Raw genomic sequence first — 23,082 nt, forward strand, 5'->3', positions numbered from 1 at the left:
CTCATGTCAGCATCTGGAAGGAGAGAGGGAGAGAGAGAAACAAAGAGAGAGGGACACCACAGGACAGATGAACCCTTCTAGGGCATACAAACTTTTATAACCTTGATGTACTCTACCTTGTGTTTGTCCTTCTATCATCCACATGATAAGCCTTCACAATTGTACTTTGAAGTGCAGGAGTTATGCTTTAACTTTGGATTGATTTATCCTGAGACATATAAACCTGAGAAATTGAAGAAAAGAAGAGCTGCTAATGTAAAAGAAGCATTACATTGCACCAATATGTCTGTGAAAAGGAACTCAGTCCTTCTGCTGATACAACTGATGTGTTACTTTAGCTCTGGAAGCTGTGGAAAAGTGCTGGTGTGGCCCACAGAATACAGTCATTGGATGAACATAAAGACAATCCTGGATGAACTTCTCCAGAGAGGTCATGAGGTGACTGTTCTGACATCAACAGCTTCCATTCTTATTAATCCCAACACAACATCTGCTATTAATTTTGAGGTTTACCCTGCACCTTCAAATAAACAAAATTTGGAAGAACATTTCTCCAAATGGATCCATGAATGGATTTATGCTGCTCCAAAAGATGACTTCTGGGAATTTTTTTCATTAGTACAAAAAGTTTTCAAGGAATATTCTGATACAATTGAACAACTGTGCAGAAATGTAGTTTTAAACAAGAAAATTATGATGAAACTACATGAATCAAAATTTGATGTGGTTCTTGCAGATGCAGTTGGTCCCTGTGGTGAGCTGCTGGCTGAGCTACTTAAAGTACCATTTGTATACACTCTCCGCTTTACTCCTGGCTATACATATGAAAAGTACAGTGGGGGACTTATATTCCCTCCTTCCTATGTGCCCATTGTGATGTCTGAATTAAGTGATCACATGACATTCAAGGATCGAATTAAAAACATAATGTATATGCTTTATTTTGATTTTTGGTTCCAAACATTTGATGTGAAGAAATGGAATCAGTTTTACAGTGAAGTTCTAGGTAAGCTGTTTCTTTGATTAGTACTGTGAAACCTAAATTTCCTGTGACTTTGAAGCTGAGCTTGCATGAATATATAATCAGAAGAACTTTCTTTTCTGTAAGTAAAAGGATGGAATGAAAATATAGATGAACAATAGTCTCACCAATAAAAAAAAGAACCCTTATATTATGGGGCCAGTTAGAAACCAGTGGCAATTACTTATTCAAATACTTCAGGAAATAATAACCTGCAAATTGAATCACTGAAGATTACTCTGAGCAATTACGTATCCATTTTAGTATTCTTTTCATCTTTAAGGACAGTCATTATTAGCCTCACTAAATGTTTTAATAATGATAGATATGTACATTAATAACATACACATGTATTACTAGCACAACCATATATATGTACCATGGAGGAAATTGTTTACTTTTGAATAGAATTGTTTACTAAGTTAGAAATTAAAATAATATTTATTTGCATTGCTGTGAAGATTCCTTCACCGTTAAAAGTGTCTCTATCTCAGGCACTGAAAGTTATAAATTATGATAACTTATATTTCATATTCCTTTGATAAAAACAAACTAATCATGTGTTAAGGCCTAAACCTTGGTGTACAGTGGAACCACACCTTATGAGTCTATATTTCTTAAACTGCATTTACCATTTAAGACAATATGAACTAAATTAAGCATCAGAACCAATCTCTATTTTAATATTTCTGTAAACTTTCTGGCTGTTACTTTCAAAAATCTATATTTTAACAAGTTAATACTATTAATCTCTTAATATGAGGCAAGTCCAGTAGTGGTCATGAGAAATTCAGGCATACTCACTAAATCATTACAGTTCACTTGAAGAATCAAGGATCAAGGGAATGGTTTGCTCAATTGTAAGATTAGACTGACTACTCCTAGCAAACATATCTCTACAGTTACAGGAGCACTGATTGTTAATGGATATCATAAAGATTCTAAAAATTTAGGTTACTTTTGCACTTTTAGAGAGAAAATAAAATGAGTGTTTACTTCTAAGGAGGCGTAGGTTAATAATTTAATTATTTGTGATTGTAAATATACTAATGGAACACTAGGAAGTACCCACACAACTAGTTTCTGTACATATTAACGTATGTAAAACATATCAAATATAGTATGCAAAAGGGTGCTCTAAAAAACATATCAATTGTTGTATGCAAACACACAAACACACACATACACATGAGCATTTGAACACCTTGCCTACACAAATCCAACTCATTTCAAGGCAATATATCAAGCATTCAAGGTACATGTCTCTCATTTTCTTTTCTTCTCTTTTTTCCATTCAGGGAGACCCACTACAATATATGAGACAATGGGGAAAGCTGATTTTTGGCTCATTCGAACCTATTGGGATTTAGAATTTCCTCGTCCACTCTTACCAAATTTTGACTTTGTTGGAGGACTCCACTGTAAACCTGCCAAACCCCTCCCTAAGGTGAATCTTCTCCTGTTTGTTTTGTTCTATTTGATTAATATTTTTGGTAGAAATGACTCTGCATTCTTAATTCAGAGTGTTTAACTCAGAGATATGAAAAGCACGATAAAGAGTTTTGCCAATTATAGACCCAGGCATTTCTATGCCATCACATGTAATGGTATTTCATTACTGTCACAGAAGAAAGTAGGATATTGGGCATCGTTGAGAATAATCAGGAAAATTGATTCCTTCATTATGTAATACATAATAAAGGATCAATAATTAATTCTAATAAATACAAAGAATATTTATTAAGTAACTGTCATATACCAGAGATAAGTGCTGGATATAGAGAGTTATAAAGTTGACACAGTTTCTGCATCCACCAGACTTTATATTCCATCTGGGTACAGAGACTGTAACAAGTAATAAATTTGTGTGTGTGTTATCACAAGGAAATCATACAATACTAATGAAACCTCCAGCAAAGATCATTTAAAAAAATCCTAAAAGCCTTGAAAACTAAGGTGAATTCTAAAGATTCCACAGAAGAGGAAAAGGGGTTGAGGGAGAGAGGGAGACACAAAAGGAAAAGCACATACAATAGTAAGGGAAACTCCCAAGAACTTCAAGAGTGGTTCATCAGAAGAAGGCTCAGCAAAGTGCAGATGATGCTAGAGAGGTAAGTGAAAGCCAGATAATTAGTAGTTATTTAAAATATCTGTGAAGCACACTGGATAGATAATGAAAAGAGTTAAGCATAAGAGAAATGTGAATAAAGTTTCCAATTTGAAAAATTTCAAAATGCAGTCACCAAGCAGGATTTTAGAGCGAAAGACAATGCAGAGGAACCACTCAGAAATTTGTTGCAAGACTGCAGATAACAAATGATGTAAACATGGATGAGGTTGTTCTAACATGTGACTATGCTTATTTATCTATTAATAGTCAAACTTCATATTGTGTTACCTGGAAAAAGTAGATAATACTGATACACAATGTCCTTGGTAAAAACATAGGATCCATAGCAATATTCGCTATTGTAATTATTCCTTTTTTGTTTCTATAAAACTATTTTTCCTTCTGAAAATCTAAACTTTGTTATCTACTTTCAGAGACCCCAACTATACCAAAAAGATAGGATTAACACTTAGAAATAGTAGTATTTGGGTATTTTTACATTTAATTCATTTTAGCATACCCTAAACACTGCAGTGTACATTAATTTGGATTATATTCAAATTGAGAGATAGAAACTCACAATATGGCTGAAACAAACTACAATAGATGTTCTCTTGTAAATGTAGACTGCCCAGGTACAGTATGATAGCTCTATTACCAATAATATTAATTAGGTAATATGTGCCAGGCACAGTGGATACAATTTCATATATAACAGAAACTAGATTTCTGAAAAATCAACAAAGTATTTTCAGCCAAAGACCTAGAGAATAGATATTCCATCAATTTGCTTAAAGGTAAATGTGTGAGTTTTGACAATCAAATGAGTAAGTGGAATTGCTGAAATTATATTGTAAGTGTTCAAGCTCTTCACAACCTTTTAACTTTAAAGTAACTGCTTTTCTCAGTGATATGAATGTGTGGCCTTTACTTGTCTTCATTCCAGATTTGAACAAACTCACCTGAGAACTCAGACTATTACATCTTAAATCATGATAGGGATGTTACCTTGAAAGAGCTTTCTGCCATATGCCAACCTTAGAGGACACCTCAGGAAAACTCCCTTGGAAAACTTAGGCCTCAACATCACAATTTCCTGACAGAATGATCATAGAAAATTGCAAATATAATGATGATCTAAGATTTCTTGTCATTTATTTTTGAGTCCACCCTTTAGTTTACAATTACAAAATCATTCTGTCAGCAAATAGGATAATATTTCATAGAGGAAACAGAAGAATCTAAAACATTTTAAATAAATACCATGCTTAGAAGAAAACATTACTTGCCATACTCTTATGTGATCTCTTAAGAGTTTCTTTTTTTTCTACCTCTTTAAGGCACCAACATATTGAGATCTTATTCAAGCCTCATATTCAATAGAATTATTTTGTTGTTTGTGATAAGTTCCATACAATACAAACAGAAAACCAAAGTTAGTGAAAGTTCTGACTAAAAACTGAGACAGAGTTATTGTAAGTGTTTAACCATTAACCTCTGATCTTGAGAGATTTCCCCATTCACAGTAGGAGAAAGTGACCAGGTCAATAAAAGGGAAAGACAGCAGAGAGAGGAGGAGGAGGATGAGAAGGTAGATAGCAGTGTTATCATGATAAGGAATAATAGTAGCAGGTGTTATTTAATAGAATAAACAAGGTTAGAATACAGGCCAGTATTAGAAACACTGTCTTCTTGATCTTTATTATATAAAGTAATGCTCCCCCAAATTACTTGCCTTTCCATTAATAATTAGATTCTCAGACAATTTCTCTATTGTTTAAATATAGAAATTTGTCAAAATGTCAAAGATCCAAATGTATCAATACTCTTAACAATGCAAATAGCCTTGGGTTTCACAGTATACCAATTGTAATTATACAAACAAAAATTCAAATGAATGTAATCTGTGTTCATGGCAGTTACTTATAGAATACATATTGGAAAAAAGTCTTACATTAATTAATTAACACATTAAGTGATGTTATACATTAAGTAATGGTCTTAAAAGTTATTCTGGTACATACCACATCATCACAACCACTTTATTTACTTATATATTTATTTTTACCTCTCTTCTGGTACTATGGATTCAACTCATGTGCACTCAACTACTGAGACATATTCCCAGCCCTCTTTTAGATTTTATTGAGAGACAGGGTCTCACTGAGTTGATTAATGCTTTGCTGTTGCTGAGGCTGGCTTTGAACTTGAGATCCTCCTCTCTTAATCTCCTGAGCTACTGGGATTACAGGTGTGTACCACCTTGCCCAGTACAATTACTTTACAAATAAATGCGTAACTACATTAAGTCATAACACAAGTTTAGTTGGAGATTAAAAGGCAAAATACTGATTATAATAATATCATTCTTTGTGAGAAAAAAAAGAATTTTATATATACAAAATAATTTTAATCTTCCATTTACATTATATATGTGCATGTATCTATTCATGTACTTACATGAACAGAAAAAAAGACCCCAATGAAAAAATTCAAATTTTGAATCAGCAGTATCTCTAAATGAACCAAAGATAATTTTGGCGAATCTTTTTAGACATTACATACTTTCTTCATGCTCTTCCAAATTTTCATATGATTAAATTATTTTCCTTGAAAAATAATGTTACAGAAAGACTGGGACCTGTCTGTGTCAGGGATTGATTGGTTTAAAAAAAGGGTATATTTATAAGACAGTAGTAGTAAGAAAATCTTTGTACAATACGAGATTAAGAATATTTTGAGCAAGGAGAAAATATATTGAATATATTGCTGTACACTTTGCTCTAGGATACCGGAATCACAAAATAACTGGATGTGTCACAAGTTCCTAGGAGTAGTGCAATGTCCACTATATGTGATTGAGCTACTCAACAAGTTGACCTGTTCTATAAAAGGGCCAGAGGAAGTCCCACTGTGGTGCAAGAGCTCCCATGGTTCATAATGAGGTGAAAAATAAGGGTTCTTTACAGCCTCTGATACACACTTCATTCTCATAGAACTTCATTATCATTAAAAAATTTCAGGGAAAAAGATGAGACATATAAATAACCCAAAGATATGATTACTCAAGTACATGTATCATTCCAATGCAGTGAAAATGCTGATTATGGATCAGTATAGTTCTGGACATGTACAGGATTGTTAGGATCCTTAGAATTATGTATAAGAAATTCCAAACCATAATATTAATCTTCTGAATGCTAGTGTTTGTTCATCTCCAGTTTTTATGAGCTATTATAGAGGAAAACTTGGGAAACTCTCACAAATTATAAAGTAAGGAATGAATTACTATAGAGAGAGGAAACATAAAAATGTACAAAAATCCTATGCACAGGTAACTTTACTTCTGGGCTCACAAGGACCAAAATAAGTAATAATAATTCAAAACTAAAAAATCATCCAGATAACCTGCCTGGAATAAAATCTAGTGAAGTACTATAATAATAGCTATAGTTAAACACTAGCTATAGTGTTTAACAAAAAAATTAACATTAGTAATGAATAAAATTATGAATTAAGGGTCTACATATAATAATTTCTAACATCATCTCTTGAATTACTATTTAATGGCTCTATGTCATTTCTTACACACACACACACACACACACACACACACACACACACACTTATTTCTACAAGTAAGCCTAATGGAGCCTTCTATGTCATTACACACATCTCTTTCCAAAGAAAGTGAGTGACTGGGTCAATTTAAAAATATCCAGAACTCCCAAATTCTAATAATACATGCTTTTCTCTTCTTAGTTTACATACTAATAATTTCTCTGCTTTTCCTACATTTTTATTGGTTCATTTGAGTGTACATAATGATGAGATCTGATGTTACATATTCATACATGTACAAAATATAACAGAATACTTTGGCCAATAAAACTGCCCAGGAATTTCCCTTCCCTTCCCACCTCCCTCCCATTGGTCCCTTTCTCCACTGATCTCCCTTTTATTTCCATGAGATCTACCCTCATTTTTTTTTCCATTTTTCCTCTCTAGCTTGCAAATATGAGAGAAACTATACAACCCATGTCTTTCTGAGTTTGACTTATTTCATGTAAAAGACTCTAATTCCATTCATACTTTTTTAAAATGACATAATTTTATTTGTTATTTTGGCCGAATAAAACTCCATTGTGTATATATACCACATTTTCTTTATTCAGTCATCCATTGGCAGGCACCTATGCTGGTTCCATACTTTGTGTATTATGAGTTGTACTGCTATAAAATGGGTATGCATGTATCACTGTTATAAGATGACTTTAATTCTTTAGGGTAAATACTGAGAAATGGTATACTGGGTGATATGATAGTTACATGCTTACTCTTTGAAAACTATCCATACTGATTTCCATAGTGGTTGTACACATTAACAATTCCTCCAATAGTGTAACAAATTTTTTCTGCATATCCGCTCCAGCATTTATTTTTCTTTTTATTCTCAATGACTACTATTCTGACTGGTGAAAGATAAAATCTCAGTGTAGTTTTCATTTCCCTTCTTTCTAATGATGTCGATCATTTTTTGTTTTTATATTTTTGTTGACTATTTATATTTATTCTTCTGAGAAGCATCTTTTTAGTTCATTTTCTCTTTGATTATTTGGGGTGTTTGTTTGTTTTTGGTGTAAAGTTTTGGGAATTCTTTATATATCCAAAATATTAATCATTTGTCAGAAGGTGTTATGCAAAGATTTTCTTCCATTTCATAAGTTATCTCTTCACAATTCTAATTGTTTCCTTTGCAGTTCAGAAGCTTTTTAATTTGATGCCTTCCAATTTATCTACTCTTGGAATTATTTCCTGACGTTTAGGTGTTCTATTTGAAAAAGCCATTGCCTGTGTCTTTATGCTGGAGTGTTGACCCTACATTTTCTCCTAGGAGTTGTATAGTATTGGTTCTAATTTCTAGGTTTTTGATCCATTTTGAGTTGATTTTTGTGCAGGGTAAGAGAAAAGAGTATAGTTTCATTTTTCTGCAATATTCCCAGCATCATTTATTTAAAAGGCAATCTTTTATCCAAGGTATGTTTTTGGCATGTGTGTGGTTTTCTCTGTGTTTTCTATACTATATTACTAGTCAATATGTCTTATTCATGTCAGTACCATGTAGTTTTTGTTAGTAGAGCTCTGTAGTATAATTTGACATCAGACATTGTGATGCCTCCAGCATTGCTTTTAGGATTATAATTGCTTTGACTATTATGGGTCTTTTATTCTTCCAGATGAATATTAGGATTATCTTTTCTAGTTCTGTGAAGATTGTTATTGATATTTTCATGAGGATTACATATATATATATATATATATATATATATATATATATATTATGTATATTGCTTTGGATAGTTGGTGATTTTAATAATATTAATTCTACCTATCCATGAACAAGGGGGGGTCTTTCCATCTTATTTTATGTCTTCTATAATTTCAATCTTCAATTTTAGAGGTTTTTAACTCTTTTGTTAGTTTTATTCCTAGGTATTTGTTGTTGTTGTTGTTGTTGTTGTTGTTGTTGTTATTTTGTTTTGAGGCTATTGTGAATGAAATAATTCTTTTGATTTTTTTTTCTCTGCAGATTCATTGTTGGTATATAAGAAAGCTATTGATTTTTGTATGTTGATTTTATACTCAGCTACTTTGTCAAATTTGTTTATTAGCAATATCAGTCTTTTGTTGGAGTCATTTGGCTCTTCTAGATATAGGATCATATCATCTACAAACTAATAATTTGACTTCTTTCTTTCCTGTTTTCTCTATCTTATTTATTTATCTTTCCTTGTTGCTATTTTACTGGTTTTGGAATTGGTTTGTTCTTCTTTTTCAAGGGCCTTGAAATGAAAAAAAAAATAGGTTTTATGTGGGATCTTCATGATTTTATTATACAGGAACTCATAGCTATAAACTTTTCTTTTAGAAATTCCTTCAATCTGTGCCAGAGGTTGTATTACTATTCTCAGTTGAGTCTAAGAATTTTTAAATTTCTCCCTTAATTTTTTCTATAATCCATTTTTATACAATAGAGATTGTCCAATCTCCATATGTTCATATAGTTTTTGTGTGCTTCTGTCATGTTGATTTCTAATTTCATCCAATTATGATCTGGTAGAATATAATAAGTAATACTACTTGTTTTGTATTTGATGAGAGTTGCTTTGTTGCCTTAAATATTGTCTGTTTTGGAGAAGGTTTTCTTGAGCTGCTGAGAATAATGTATATTCAGATGCTGTTGAATGAAATGTTCTATAGATATCCATAAGTTCATTTGACTTATAATATTTTTCAGGTCCAAAGATTTCTTATTTATTCTATGTCTGGATGACCTATCAAAAGATGATAAAATTTTGTTAAAATTCCCAAGAATTATTTTATTCAGGTCTAACCTAGGCTTCAATTTGACTAGTGTCTGTTATGTAATTAGTTGGATTCATGTTTATGAATTAAATATTTATAATTGTTATATATTCTTGTTGGATTATTTACTTTACCAGTATGAAGTGACCAGCTTTGTCTCTTCTGATTAATTTTGGCTTGAAGTCTGTTTGTCAGACAAGAGTAGATAATCCTGCCTATTTTCTGATTCCATTTGCATATGTATCAATTTTTATCTTGTTACTTTCAGCCTATGGCTGTCTTTACCTGTAAGGTGTGTCATTTATGAACAACATATCATTGGGTTTGGTTTTATAATTCATTCTTCGACACTATATATTTTAATTAAAGAATTGAGATGATTTATATTCAATGTCATTACAAAGAGATGTTTATTAATTCCTGTCATTTTGATTCATTTATGTTTAATGTGATCCTATTTCTCATTTGCTTAGCTACTCTTCCCATCAGATTTGTTCATTTGTGAACTTCAGGGTTTGTTTTTTATTTCTTCTATATGGACTCTTTCATTAAATAATTATTATCATCACGGTTGCTTATTTTCTTTACTTTAGAACTGTCTGAATATTCAAAGCTGGCCACTTTTTCTTTTATATCTCATGTTCTGTTTTCAGTATTGTCTACTGTAGTATAAAGATTTTCAACTGACCTTTTATTTGATTTATTTTATCTTTGACTTTCAAGATTTATGTTTGGTTCTTTTTCAATATTTCTATCTTGTTGAATTTTTCATTCATATTCTGTAATGATTTTTTTAATTCAATCAATTGTTTTTCTGTGTTCTCTTGGAATTCATTGATCATTTTTATAATTCATTGATCATTTTAAAATATAATAATTTCATTGATTATAGTTTATAATAATTTACTTTTTGAATTGTATAACTGATGTTTTAAAAATTTCAATATCTTTGGCATCAGTTGTTGCAAAATTAGGAACTTTTAAGTGATTTCATGTTACCTTATTTTTACATAATTCTTGTAGTCTTGTGTCGGGTTTTATGCATATTTTTCTTCCATACTTTTTTTTTTTAAAAATTAGTTACAGATGGACACAATACTTTTATTTATTTAGTTTTTTTTTAATGTGGTATTAGGCATCAAACCCATAGCCTCATGTGTGGTAGGCAAGCACTCTACAACTGAGTCACAACCCCGGGCCTCTTCCATTTTTAAGGCATAATATTTACCTGCTTTAAAAAAAAATTCCAAAGTGTCCTGGAGTGATCTGGATTAACACTGTTTTATAAGTATGGTGTTCACAACCTTTGAATTAATTCTCTCTATTTTTTCTGTGCAGTGGATTTCCATAGGTGGAAGCCATGAACCCACCCCCAGCTGTTTCTATTTGAGGCCTTATCATTAGTTTGAGTTTTTATCTCTATTATTCTCTGTATTAAAGTATAGTTAGGGATTGAATGCCATTAATTTTCATGTGAAGCAAGATGAGCTATATTTTGGTTGAATTTATTTCAGCAGTGCACTTCTCTACCCTGTAAACCTGTAGTGTCACTGTAGATATCCAGCTACTCACAGAATAAGGGGAAATAAACAATAACAACATTGGATACAAATAATATACAGCATTAAAATAAATACCTGGATTCTATTGTGACTTCTAAAATGTTAATTGCTACAAAAAACAGAGAAAGTGGGTCAGCAATTGTGAAGAATGAAGCAGTGCATAAATATAAACTAAATCTGACATTAAGACAAGAAACAGGTGTCAACTATGTCATCCACAGAAGTAATAATTTCAACAACATTAATGGTGGGATCAAGAGTTATATAAACCAATTAGTTTAAAGATGGCAAAATTACAGTCAGTAAGAGGAAATAATGTGAGACAGGAAGATAGGGAAAAAAGTTTGAAATTTTAAAAAGTGAAGAGAGAGAATGCAGAAGAGAGAGCAGGTGAGAGTTATAAGGATGGAGGAGAAAATAAGAGAAATAAATAAATGGAGAGAAAAATAGAGGATAGATTTTTGCTATAACCAGGAGAATAAAAGAGAGATACAGAAACAAACAATTAAAAAAATACAAAACAAAACAAATATATACAGAACAAAAAAACACTAACTCTCAAAAGACAATGCAAGGAAAAACAGCTACATTTTAAAAATGCTGAAAAAAAGAAAGAAATGTATATATGTCCATAAATCAATCAGTAATGGAAGAATACACAAACACACAGAAAGAATAAGAAAAAATAAAAATATTCATAATGATAAATGAAGGAATCATTTCCATTGAGGTGGCCAAAATAGTCAGAATGGATGGTTACTGACTATACTCAACTATTTATCATTCCATTTATTTTTTAGCTATATACTGAGAGTAAAAGCAAAGATTGGATTTTGTTATCACCTTCCTCTTTTTGTGTTTCTCTCTGAGCTACCACTTGGAATGGACTAAGTCTGAAGGTGTTTGAAATAATTCTCACTTCACTTCTTACCAGTATGACATATGTTGGAATGGGAAGATGTGTCAGTTGGAGCTTTGTGTGCACAGACCAGATCTATGCACTCCTGGGGTGGGGTTGCTGCAGTGTTCTATGAGATGAGTTCTGATGGAGGAAACTTAGGTCTAATCAGACCTCAGGGGTTTTGTTTGGTATATACTCTGAAGAAATTAGATGGACACACACCTAGGCCCTGTCAGTTGCTTATCTCTGTAGGGAGTCTGAATCTCAGAAGCCTCCTGAGAATTCTACTCATTTCACAGGGGAGCTGATCTTCCACACATTCTGCTGTTCACCTGCACATCTTTCCTAGGCTCAGTCCCTGAACATTTCTATAAGTTCCTTGTTCAGATTCTCACCCACTTCAGCTGGTCACAAGAGCCACCAGCTCAAAGGAAAAGCAAGTTGTGCTCCCCCTTAGTTTTTCTGACTTGAATCCCCTGGGGTAAAATATTTTCTATGCCTGCTTCACTCCCAGGTACACTCTAGGCCACACAGTAGGCATTATAGCAGTGTTTGCTCAGATCTCCTCTTTCTGGCAAGAGAGACTGGAGAAAGGCCACCTCAAGATGAATCCACCTTATCTCTCCCCAGGCAGTAAATAAACACATTAAATCACAAGTGCCCAGTGGAGTCTCTGATCAGCTAACTTCATGTTGCTTCTCTGATCTCAGGTTTTTTTCATATAAAATATCCAATCTGTTTCTCCCTTCATTTTTTATTTCTCTGTGGTAGACAGTACCATTACTACTGATTTAGCTGCTTCCACAGTTTGGTTTCATTGTAATCTTCTCTGTTTAATAAATCCAAACTTCTGAGTCTCTGAGACACTCTCACTGTCCAGTATTGAATTTTAGTGAAATCCTTCTTTCACCCACCTCACTAAGAAGCAGTATTCTCACTGCTTGTATTTTGATCCTTGGAGCAACTAGAAAGGCAGCATTCCTCTAATCTGACATCTTGTATCCCCTCCCTCTTCATCTTTTTTGATGGAGCAAATGTTTTATTCACAGGAAATGGAAGAATTTGTACAGAGTTCTGGAGAAAATGGTATTGTGGTATTTTCTCTGGGGTCGATGGTTTCTAACATGCCAGAAGAGAAAGCCAATATAATTGCATTTGCTCTTGCACAGATTCCACAAAAGGTAAGCAAAAGTGCCCTCTTAGTGACCAAATATGTAAAAAGTCTGTTAAACTTTATAAAGGGTTTGCTAATGATGTATCCTTTGTGAAACATAACCTATTGTGATCTCTCTAGTTCATCTCAGAAATCATGTTTTAAACAAAAATATGTGTGGTAATTCTAAAAAGTAGAGAGTGTTTAATTCATGTTAATATTAACATTGTGATCATAAAAAATGTATTTTACAGGTCCATTTTGAAATTTAATTGTAAGGTTATCACAGGCATTTATTTACACAGGTACCACATTCGTCCCTGCTACTTCTTCCTTTTCCTTGCAGGATCCCTGAGGGCACTATATACATGGCTAATGTTATCAGAAAGCTATAAAAAGTTAACTCATAACTTGACCACCACAATAATGCTAAGCAGGTATTGAAGAATGCTGAATTTTATCATGATTTTAGATACCCCAGGCAATCCCTTATTCCTTGCTTACCCTCATTTAAGAATCTGATTCTTGCCATGATATTCTACTTCATCTTTGGCCCAGAACAATGGAGCCTTCCAATATGGATTGAACTTCTGAAACTGTAAGCCCAAAATACATCCCCTCCCCATTTAAAAAAAAAAAACTATAAATTTATTTAGTAAACTGCTCCTGGAGTTTTGAGGAGAAAAGCTACCCAAACCATGGGGCCAGATTTCCACTCAGTCACATGCATTTGTAGAAAAAGAAAAAACAGCTTGCACTAGTGAACAGGATCCTGACAATGTCTGACAATTAGAGAAAGTGTAGAGATTATTTCTGCTTTGAAATGGACCCTGTACATTACGAAATGTACCCCAAATAACTTTGCTTCTAAAACATCAGACTAATACCTGATGAAGAAAGAAGAGAGTATAAGGAAGAGTCAAGCAGAAGCAAGCCTGGCATGTGATGAAATTCAAAAGTTCCCACCTCCATAAAATGCTTCAGTATTACAATTTCTAACATAACCACTCTTGTGGTCTTTGAGTGTTTTGCATCTGCTCTGTAGTTTCCTATCTGATATAGCCTTCTCCTAATCACCCAATTATTTTTCCTTCTGTAGACCTAAATTTACTTTGCTGCTCCCATTGCAAATTTAGAAGATATGAAATTATACTTAGAAATAATACTCCAGTTCATGAAGATTGCTTTTAATTTCCAGAGTCAGCTCCTTATTTTATTCCTAGACATAAAAATATCTTGGAGATATATAAGACTACTAACAAGATGTGTACTGCATCATTAAATGATTACACACAGTTTTAAAACATTTAGCAACCTCACAATTTTGAACTTTATTTTAATATCCATGTAATTATTTGTAAGTTGCAAATGAGTTCTTCCTTTTAAAACTTAAAGAATTTCAAAATTCACCAATATTGATAGAAGTGTGGGTTAAGGTCCATAAGTACAAGTAAAAGGTTTCTTTTAGGTAGTGTTTAATAAAATTAATGTCAAATACAAGTTATATGTAATTCCTAGTTAGTGTTAATTTATTTCTAACAGTAGCTGACTGCATTGGTTTGCTTTTATGTATAAAAAACAATGCAAACTGAAATAAGCATGTTAAACAATATATGTCCTGTCTTATCTATGTCACTCACAATAAATAAACATAATGATATTAATTTGGAAAATGAAATCTAGGATTAAAATGCATAAAACAAAATAGTTATGGAGTTTTAGTTTGTATTTTCATAATTCTCGTTACTTAAAATTGTACTTTTATTCTTATGTGTTAAATGTTGAACTAGATGATCAATTAAATTTTTAGAATGCAAACATGCTATAACATTAATCTTTAAATCATAGAATAAAGTGCATTATTTACCAAACAGGTCATCTGGAGATATCAAGGCAAGAAGCCAGATAAATTAGGACCCAACACTCGAATATACAACTGGATCCCCCAGAATGACCTTCTTGGTAAGACTCTGAGATAAGTCCTAAAAGCATGAGTACCATCAATCTGGATGCTAAAAATTCGACAGGAAACATTTTATTCAATACTTGTTATTTAAAAAAAAAATCAAACACAATGTTCAACTTCTTTTTAATTATTTTCCAGGCCCAGGGATGGTTTGAAAAAAAAACAAAGCAAAAAGCTGCAATTTTAATATACACCATCATTATATACAGAATCCAAGTTATCTTTATTTCTGGTGCAATTACCTCTGAAAGAATTTGTCACTCAGTTCCTGGATTGTCTCTCTGTGTTTTTGTATGTCTTTCACTTATTCTTTCCTCTCCTGCAGGTGTATTTCAAATATCTTTCAAAATGGCATCCAGGATTTTTTTTTTTTATGGACAGTGACACTTTATTTTCTCTAGAAATTAATGCACAATCTTCATTATGAAGTGCAAACATATTTTGTAATGAAGTGTAGGCTCTCTTTTCTCTGAATTCAGTACCATCATCATCCTATTCCCTGCTGCTTTGGACAAGCTACATAGCAAACTTAATGACTTCAGTTTTTTAATGAGATAATATGCTTACATGTCCTTCATGACCTTATTTTTCATAAGTGCATATTGATTCTTTTACTAAAAAATATTCTATTTTTTCTGCCTATTAATGTTGTATTCAATATTCAATTCTCAATCATGTACTCTCTCTTTCATGTAGTTTTCGGTTAGCACTCTAGTGGACTAAGGTGCTTGTTCCTCTGAGATATAAAAAAAATAATTAATGCAGGGTCGTGTTTATAATAATTTGTCATCTAAAATACACACTGATCCCTTTAATGTCTTATAATACTCACTTCTCATGTTCCTTCTAAGATTTAAATTAATAATTTTTTTGACATTAAATCAATTCTAGGTCATCCAAAAACAAAAGCTTTTATAACTCATGGTGGAGCCAATGGTGTTTATGAGGGGATTTACCATGGGATCCCTATGGTGGGCATTCCTTTGTTTGCCGATCAACCTGACAACATTGTTCATGTGAAGGCCAAGGGAGCAGCTATTAGGTTGGAATACAGAACACTGACAAGCGCAGATCTTCTCAAGGCCTTGAGGATGGTCATTAATGACCCTATGTGAGTACAACAACTTTGACATTGGGTAGTATTCATAGAAGAATTGTCTTTTCATCAATGAGTATAAATTTTAGCCCATTTGGAGGAGGGTAATTTTTTCAATTAATTAATTTTTTATATATGACAGCGGAATTCATAACAATTCTTATTACACATACAGAGCACAACTTTTTATATCTCTGGTTGTATACATAGTGTATTCACACCAATTCATGTCTTCATAGCTGTACTTTGGATAATAATGATCATCATATTCCACCATTATGAATAACCTCATGCTCCTCCAACCTCTGCCCTATCTAGAGTTTGTCTATTCCTCCCATGCTTCCTCTCCCGTTCACACTATGAATCAACCCTCTTATATCAAAGAAAACATTCGGCATTTGGTTTTTTGGGATTAGCAAACTTCCCTTAGCATTATCTTCTCTAACTCCATTAATTTACCTGCAAATGTCATGATTTTATCCTCTTTTATTGCAGAGTAATATTTCATTGTGTATATATGACACATTGTTTTTATTCTTTCATCTATTGAAGGGCATATAGGTTGTTTCCACAGTTTAGCTATTGGGAATTGTGCTGTTATAAACATTGATGTGGCTGTGGAGGAGGGTAATTTTGAAAGAATCTAAAGATTCAACCCATATTAAATCTATTTTCAACCAATTTAACCATTACTATTTCATAGTTATATAAAACTTCAAATATCATAAGTATTTCAAAGTTGCATTGATCTTATAAATTACATAGGTAAATGATTACTGCGTCATTTCTACACATACACAAAATGTTTACCATATAGAGCCATTTGCAATGAGGATTTAATTTTTAAATATGACAGGATCGACACAAGAAAAGAATGATAAACTTATAGAGATAATACAGTATCTTAAATCCATACTTAAAATTTCTGCAACCATAAATTATTTTACTCAAAAATTATTTCATCAGTATTAATATTTTCACAGATTCTAATGATGTATAACACACAATATACCATTTATATCTGAATTAAAAAGTGTGAATTCAAATTCAAATACATTTGATGTTTCCATAGTTATAAACCTCTTAAATACTATAATTTTTGGAAATTTTATCACAACAAAGAAATGTGACAATGCATTGAAGTCATTTCTTATTGCCTCCTAGGCAAGGCAACTCCATTTATTTTTTGTATCTATAGATTATCCTATTCTAAATATTTCACATAAAAAGATAATAAAAATTATGGTCTTTTTCAATGGTTTCTTTCGCTAGTGTTGTTAGTTTTATCATACTTTGCCAAGGGTCAGCCTTTATTGTTTTTTATGTGTATAATTTGTATGAACATAAGTATTCATGTCTTCTGGTAATTTCTAGTTTTAGAACTGTTAAGTCATATGATAATTTTTTTTTAAAGAGAGAGTGAGAGAGGGAGAGAGAGAGAGAATTTTTTTTTAATATTTATTTTTTAGTTTTCAGCGGACACAACATCTTTGTTTGTATGTGGTGCTGAGAATCGAACCCGGGCCGCAGCATGGCAGGCGAGCACGCTACCACTTGAGCCACATCCCCAGCCCCATATGATAATTTTATATGTATTAAGATCTGCCAAACTATTTTCCAAAGTAGTTGCAAAAATTTTTGCAGCATACAAGCAATATAAGAGAGTTCCAATTTTCCCATATTATTTTTAGCATTTATTATCACTTGTTTATTTTATTGTAGTCATCCTAGTAAAAAGGATTGTAGCTCACTGTGGTCTTGATTTCCATTCCATGATAGCTAAAGAGCATCATTTTATGTGCTTTTTGGTCATTCACTTATCTTCATGAAAGAAATGTTAATTCCAACATTTTGCTCACTTTTAATCAGGTTATTTATATTTTAATTATTGATTTTAATGAGTCTCATCAGGTATATGGTTTGCAAATATTTTCCAAACATTCCATATGGTTGATTTTTTTTTAACTTTGTGGTAATCTTAGAAGCACAATAAAATTTTTTTCATGATATTTGATAAAACAAAATTTCAATAATTAACCTTTTCCATACTGCAAAAGGGAATTATATGGAGTATATAGTTTCAACGTAGAATGACTGTCTTCAACTCAATTCTCATTTCTCCTAATGCTAGTATAATGGTTTAAGGAAGGTATCACTTAAAGGACAAGTTCAAAACTACATTTCCAAGAAAAAATCCTAACACATTGAATAATAAAAATACTCTGAGAGAAATTAAGAAAGAATGGGAAAAGAGACATAAAACAATGTATAAGTGAAAAAGAGAATACAGATTAAAACATCAGAGGTAAATATGAATATATTAGTTTTACATTATGTCCTAAAAGACTTTCATTTCCCTAACAATTTCTCCTCCTTCTCCCCTGATCCCTTTCCTCTTGTATAATAGTCTTCCTGTTACTTTTATATCACCTACCCTGTCAGATTCCACATGTGAGGGGAAACATGAAATTTTTGTATTTCTGATTTTTTACTTATTTCACTTACTACTGAAATGTATACTTCCATCTATTTTCCTACAAATGACATATTTCCTTCTTTATGGTTCAAAAATACTCTCTCTCTCTCTCTCTCTCTCTCTCTCTCTCTCTCTCTCTCTCTCTCTCCTATGTGTGTGTGTGTGTGTGTGTGTGTGTGTGTGTGTGTGTGATATCACATCTTCTTTATCCATTCATCTGTTGATGGAAACCTGGGCTGGTTCTATAATTTGGCCACTGTAGAGTGTACCATGAAGAGTGAAATATTCAGGTATCTCTATAGTAAAATAAATCTTTAACTCCTTTCAGTATGTACCCAGCAGTGGTATATCTTCATTATTTGGTAGTTCTATGTTTAATTTTTTTGTGGAAATTTCACCCTAATTTCTGTTAACTGCACTACTTCCCATTTCCACCAACAGTATATAAGTATTCCCTTTTCCCTGCATTTTTGCCAACAATTATTTTATTTGGATTCCTGATGATAGTCATTCTGATTGGGCTGAGAAGGAATCTCAGAGTAGTTTTAATTTGCATTTTCTTGTTGGCTAAAATGTTGAAATGTTGAACATTTTTAAATGTATTGGGTTATAGTCAGATTTCCCCCCCTGGGACCAAAATACCTGACAGGAAGAATTTAAATTACAGAAGGAAATTTTTTTTTAGATCATAATTTTAGAGGTTCAGTTCCCAATCAGCCAATTCCATTGCTGTGGGCCTAAGATGAGGTAGAAAATCACAGCAGAACATCACCGCAGAGGAAAGCTGCTCAGCTCATGGGAACCAGGAATCAGAGAGAGAGAGAGACAGAGTGATAAGGATCCTGGGACAAATATAATGCCCAAGTTTACACCCCCAGTAATCTCCTTCTTCCAGCCACACCCTAGGAATAGTTACCACCAGGAATGCATTCACTTCCATTCAAATTAATTAATCTGCTGATGAGGCTGTAAATCTTATCATCTAATTATTTCACCTCTGAACATTTCTGCACTATCATATGAGCTATGGGGGGGGGATATCTTATATTCAAACCATAACATGTCTTTTCAGTTCATTGGCCAATTTATTGATTGGTTTATTTGGAGAATATTTTGGTATTAAGCCTTTAGAATTCCTTATGTAGTTTGAATATTAATCCTGTCAGAAGAGGAGAGGGCAAAGTTTTTATCCTATTCTATAGGCTGCCCCTTCACTGTGGTGGTTGTTTTCTTTACTATGCAGAAGCATTTTAATTTGGTGACTCACATTTTTTGATACTTCCTATAAGTTTCAGAAATATAGGAGTCCTATTCAGGAAGTCATTGCCTGTGCCTATATCTTGAAGTGTTTCTTCTTGTTGGTTCAAAGTTTCCGGTCTTATACTCAGATCATTGATCCATTTTGTGTTTATTCTTGTACAGGGTCAAAGTTAGGGATTAAGCTGCAGTCTTCTACATATGGCTCTCCAGTTTTACCAGCACCATTTTTAGAAAAGGCTGTCTTTTCTCCAATGTGTATTTGGGGCACCTTTCTCAAGAATCAGATGGCTATAGCTGTATGGGTTTATTTCTTGGGCTTTTATTATATTTCATTGATCTGTGACTCTTTTTATCCCACACTATTTTCTTTTTGTTATTATGGTTCTGTAGTATATTTTAAAATTGGAATTGTGATAATTCTAGCATTTCTCCTTTTGTTCAGAATTGCTTTGGATATTTGGGGTCTTTGGGGCTTCCATATAAATTTTATGATTTTTATTTTAGTTCTGTGAAGATTTCCATTGGTAGTTTGACAAGGATTTTATTAAATCTGTAGATTGGTTTCAGCCAGATGGCTATTTCCACAGCATTCTTTCTGCTAATTCATGACTTTCCATCTCCTAGTATCTTCTTTCTTCATATTCTATAAATTGTATTGTAGCAAACTTACACTTCCTTGATTACATTTATTCCTACTGATTTTTCTTTGAAGGTATTGTTGAAAAATGTTTTTCTGATTTCTTTCTCACTGAGTTTTTTATTTGTATATTAAAAAAGCTATTGTGTTTTGTGTGGTGATTTGTATACCATTACTTTTCCGAGTTTGTATTTCATTATCAGATTTAAGTCTTCTAGTTGATTCTTAAGGATCTTCTAAGTGGCATTACATATTACCTAAAAATCCTATAATTTGATCCAATAGTGAGTACATAGGTGTCCTTACTTCACCATCCCTGCAAGTTAATTGTGATACTTCCAGGTGATCACTTAGGATATGCTGTGTTTTTCTTGTACTCTTGGGGGCTTATTTTAGAAAATATATTTTATGTTATTATGAAATACTTTTAAAACAACATAAAATAATAGAAGAAATGCCTATGGCTGCTATGCTAATATGGCCAAGAAAAGTACCTCTGAGGAGTGGCATGATGACCAAGACCTTAGCCATGAGAAAGAAGCAAGACTGGGGGTATTGTATGAAAGGATGCTCAAGGAAAAGCAAGATGAGATTATAAAGTATGAAGGTGTCAAGGGAGAACACGTTGGTGACACTGGAGAACAGGAAAAACACACATGTGCCTGAAACACTAAAAACTAGGAATGGACCCACAATATGATTCACTTATCACACTTCTCAGTATATATTAAAATGATCTAAAATCAGTATACTATAGGAACTCAACTACATTGATATTTATAGTAGCACAGTTCACTGTAGCCAAGCTATGAAACCAGTGTAGGTGCCCTTCAACAGAAGAATGGATAAAGAAATTGTAGTGAATACACATAATTGGAGTATTGGTCCTAAAAGATGAAATTATAGCACTTGCCAGTAGATACATAGAACTGGAGACTATCATGCCAAGTGAAACAAGCCTGGCTCAAAAAGCCAAAGGTCAAAATTTTCTCTTATATGAGCAAGTTAATCCAGAATAATGGGGTGCATCTGGGGAGAAAGGGAAAAAAAAGAAGAGATAATTTTATCAAAAGAGAGGAAAGATCAATAGAGTAAACAAAGGATATTGAGGACGAATAAGCAGGAACAGGAAAAGGGAAGAAGAGTGGAAAAACTCTGGCTAAAGTTCATGTGTATATTTGTGGATATATCTCAGTGAATCCCAATATCAAGTATACACAAAAAAACACTAATTAAAGTATAAACAAACTTCAGAAAGATCAGTAGAGTAGAAGGAGTGAAGCAAGGGGAGGGTATGGGAAGAGAGGAGTGCTAGGGGCTGAGTTAGAGTGAGTTATATTTCTCACTTTTCCTGCTAAGCATAAAAAACCTGTTTACCAGATGATCCCTGCTACACTGAAATGTTACACTACTGAACCCTTTTGTCTGTACTGATATAACTAAAGCAAATGCAGGCTATTTCTAATGTTACATATAACTAAAAAAAGTCAATAAAAATAAAACTAAAAGGACACATATGCCTAGATAGAATGAGAGAGAAAAAATGATATCAGAAATCATGGCCAGTGTCTAACCCATCAGAATCCACTAGTTCAAGAATAGACTTCAATTTTATTCTACTTATGATGAGAATTCACATGAACATTTTGAACAGAAGAGCTTCATAATTAGATGTGTATATTTTAATAAACCCAAACTGGCTACTGAGTGGAAAATACAGTAGAGGGTAAAAAAGAAGAGGAAAAACAGAGAGGATAATTAGGAAGCACTGCACACCATGATTTGATTTTCTTTAAAGCTTCAAGGTGATCTTTGATAAATTATATGCTTTCTCTGTCACTTATTGAACTCAGAATAGTTCATAACTATTTCCTCTAATGGAAGAATTTGACTTACCTTCTTGAAATTCCATGGGCACTTTTGAAATATTTATACATCAGAACATAAGTTAAAATCAGACATTATGTGGTGTCAAAAGAAAAAAAACAAATCATATGCAGGGCAAGTCTCTGATATTTATTTTAAATCATCCATATGGCACTTGTAAAAAACTTTCATTGACTTCATGTGCTTAGACAGATTAACTTATTTCAATGTTGATCCTTTTATGTTTCACCTTTAGATATAAAGAGAATGCTATGAAGTTATCTAGAATTCAGCATGATCAGCCAGTGAAGCCTCTGGACCGAGCTGTCTTCTGGATTGAGTTTGTCATGCGCCACAAAGGAGCTAAACACCTCCGGGTGGCTGCCCATGACCTCTCCTGGTTCCAGTACTACTCTTTGGATGTTATTGGGTTCCTGCTGGCCTGTGTGGCAACTGGGATAGTCATCATCACTAAATGCTGTCTGTTTTGTTGCCAGATGTTTTTTAAAACTGGAAAGAAGAAAAAAAGAGAGTAATTTTATCTAGGCCTGGCTCCTCCCGTTGCTCCCATTAAAGGAGGCTATATGGCCAGGTTCCTACCTATCCTAACAACTTTTCACAAATCACTCTGTCAAGTCAAATTTTATCTTCATGAAATTTACTCCCTG

The 23,082-nt window shown here is 32.9% G+C and overlaps 1 protein-coding gene across 1 annotated transcript; it reads left to right on the top strand.

Annotated features, from left to right (window-relative positions):
* The first annotated feature begins 256 nt into the window (after positions 1-256).
* On the top strand, positions 257-23,082 carry LOC144257233 (UDP-glucuronosyltransferase 2B31-like). Its single transcript, XM_077803347.1, has 6 exons — positions 257-1,006; positions 2,320-2,468; positions 13,010-13,141; positions 14,988-15,075; positions 15,971-16,190; positions 22,671-23,082. The coding sequence occupies exons 1-6, from the start codon at positions 283-285 to the stop codon at positions 22,948-22,950; spliced, it is 1,593 nt and encodes a 530-aa protein (XP_077659473.1). The 5' UTR covers positions 257-282; the 3' UTR covers positions 22,951-23,082.

This window comes from Urocitellus parryii, chromosome 10 (genome assembly GCF_045843805.1).
Source record: "Urocitellus parryii isolate mUroPar1 chromosome 10, mUroPar1.hap1, whole genome shotgun sequence".
NCBI classification, from domain to species: Eukaryota; Metazoa; Chordata; class Mammalia; order Rodentia; family Sciuridae; genus Urocitellus; species Urocitellus parryii.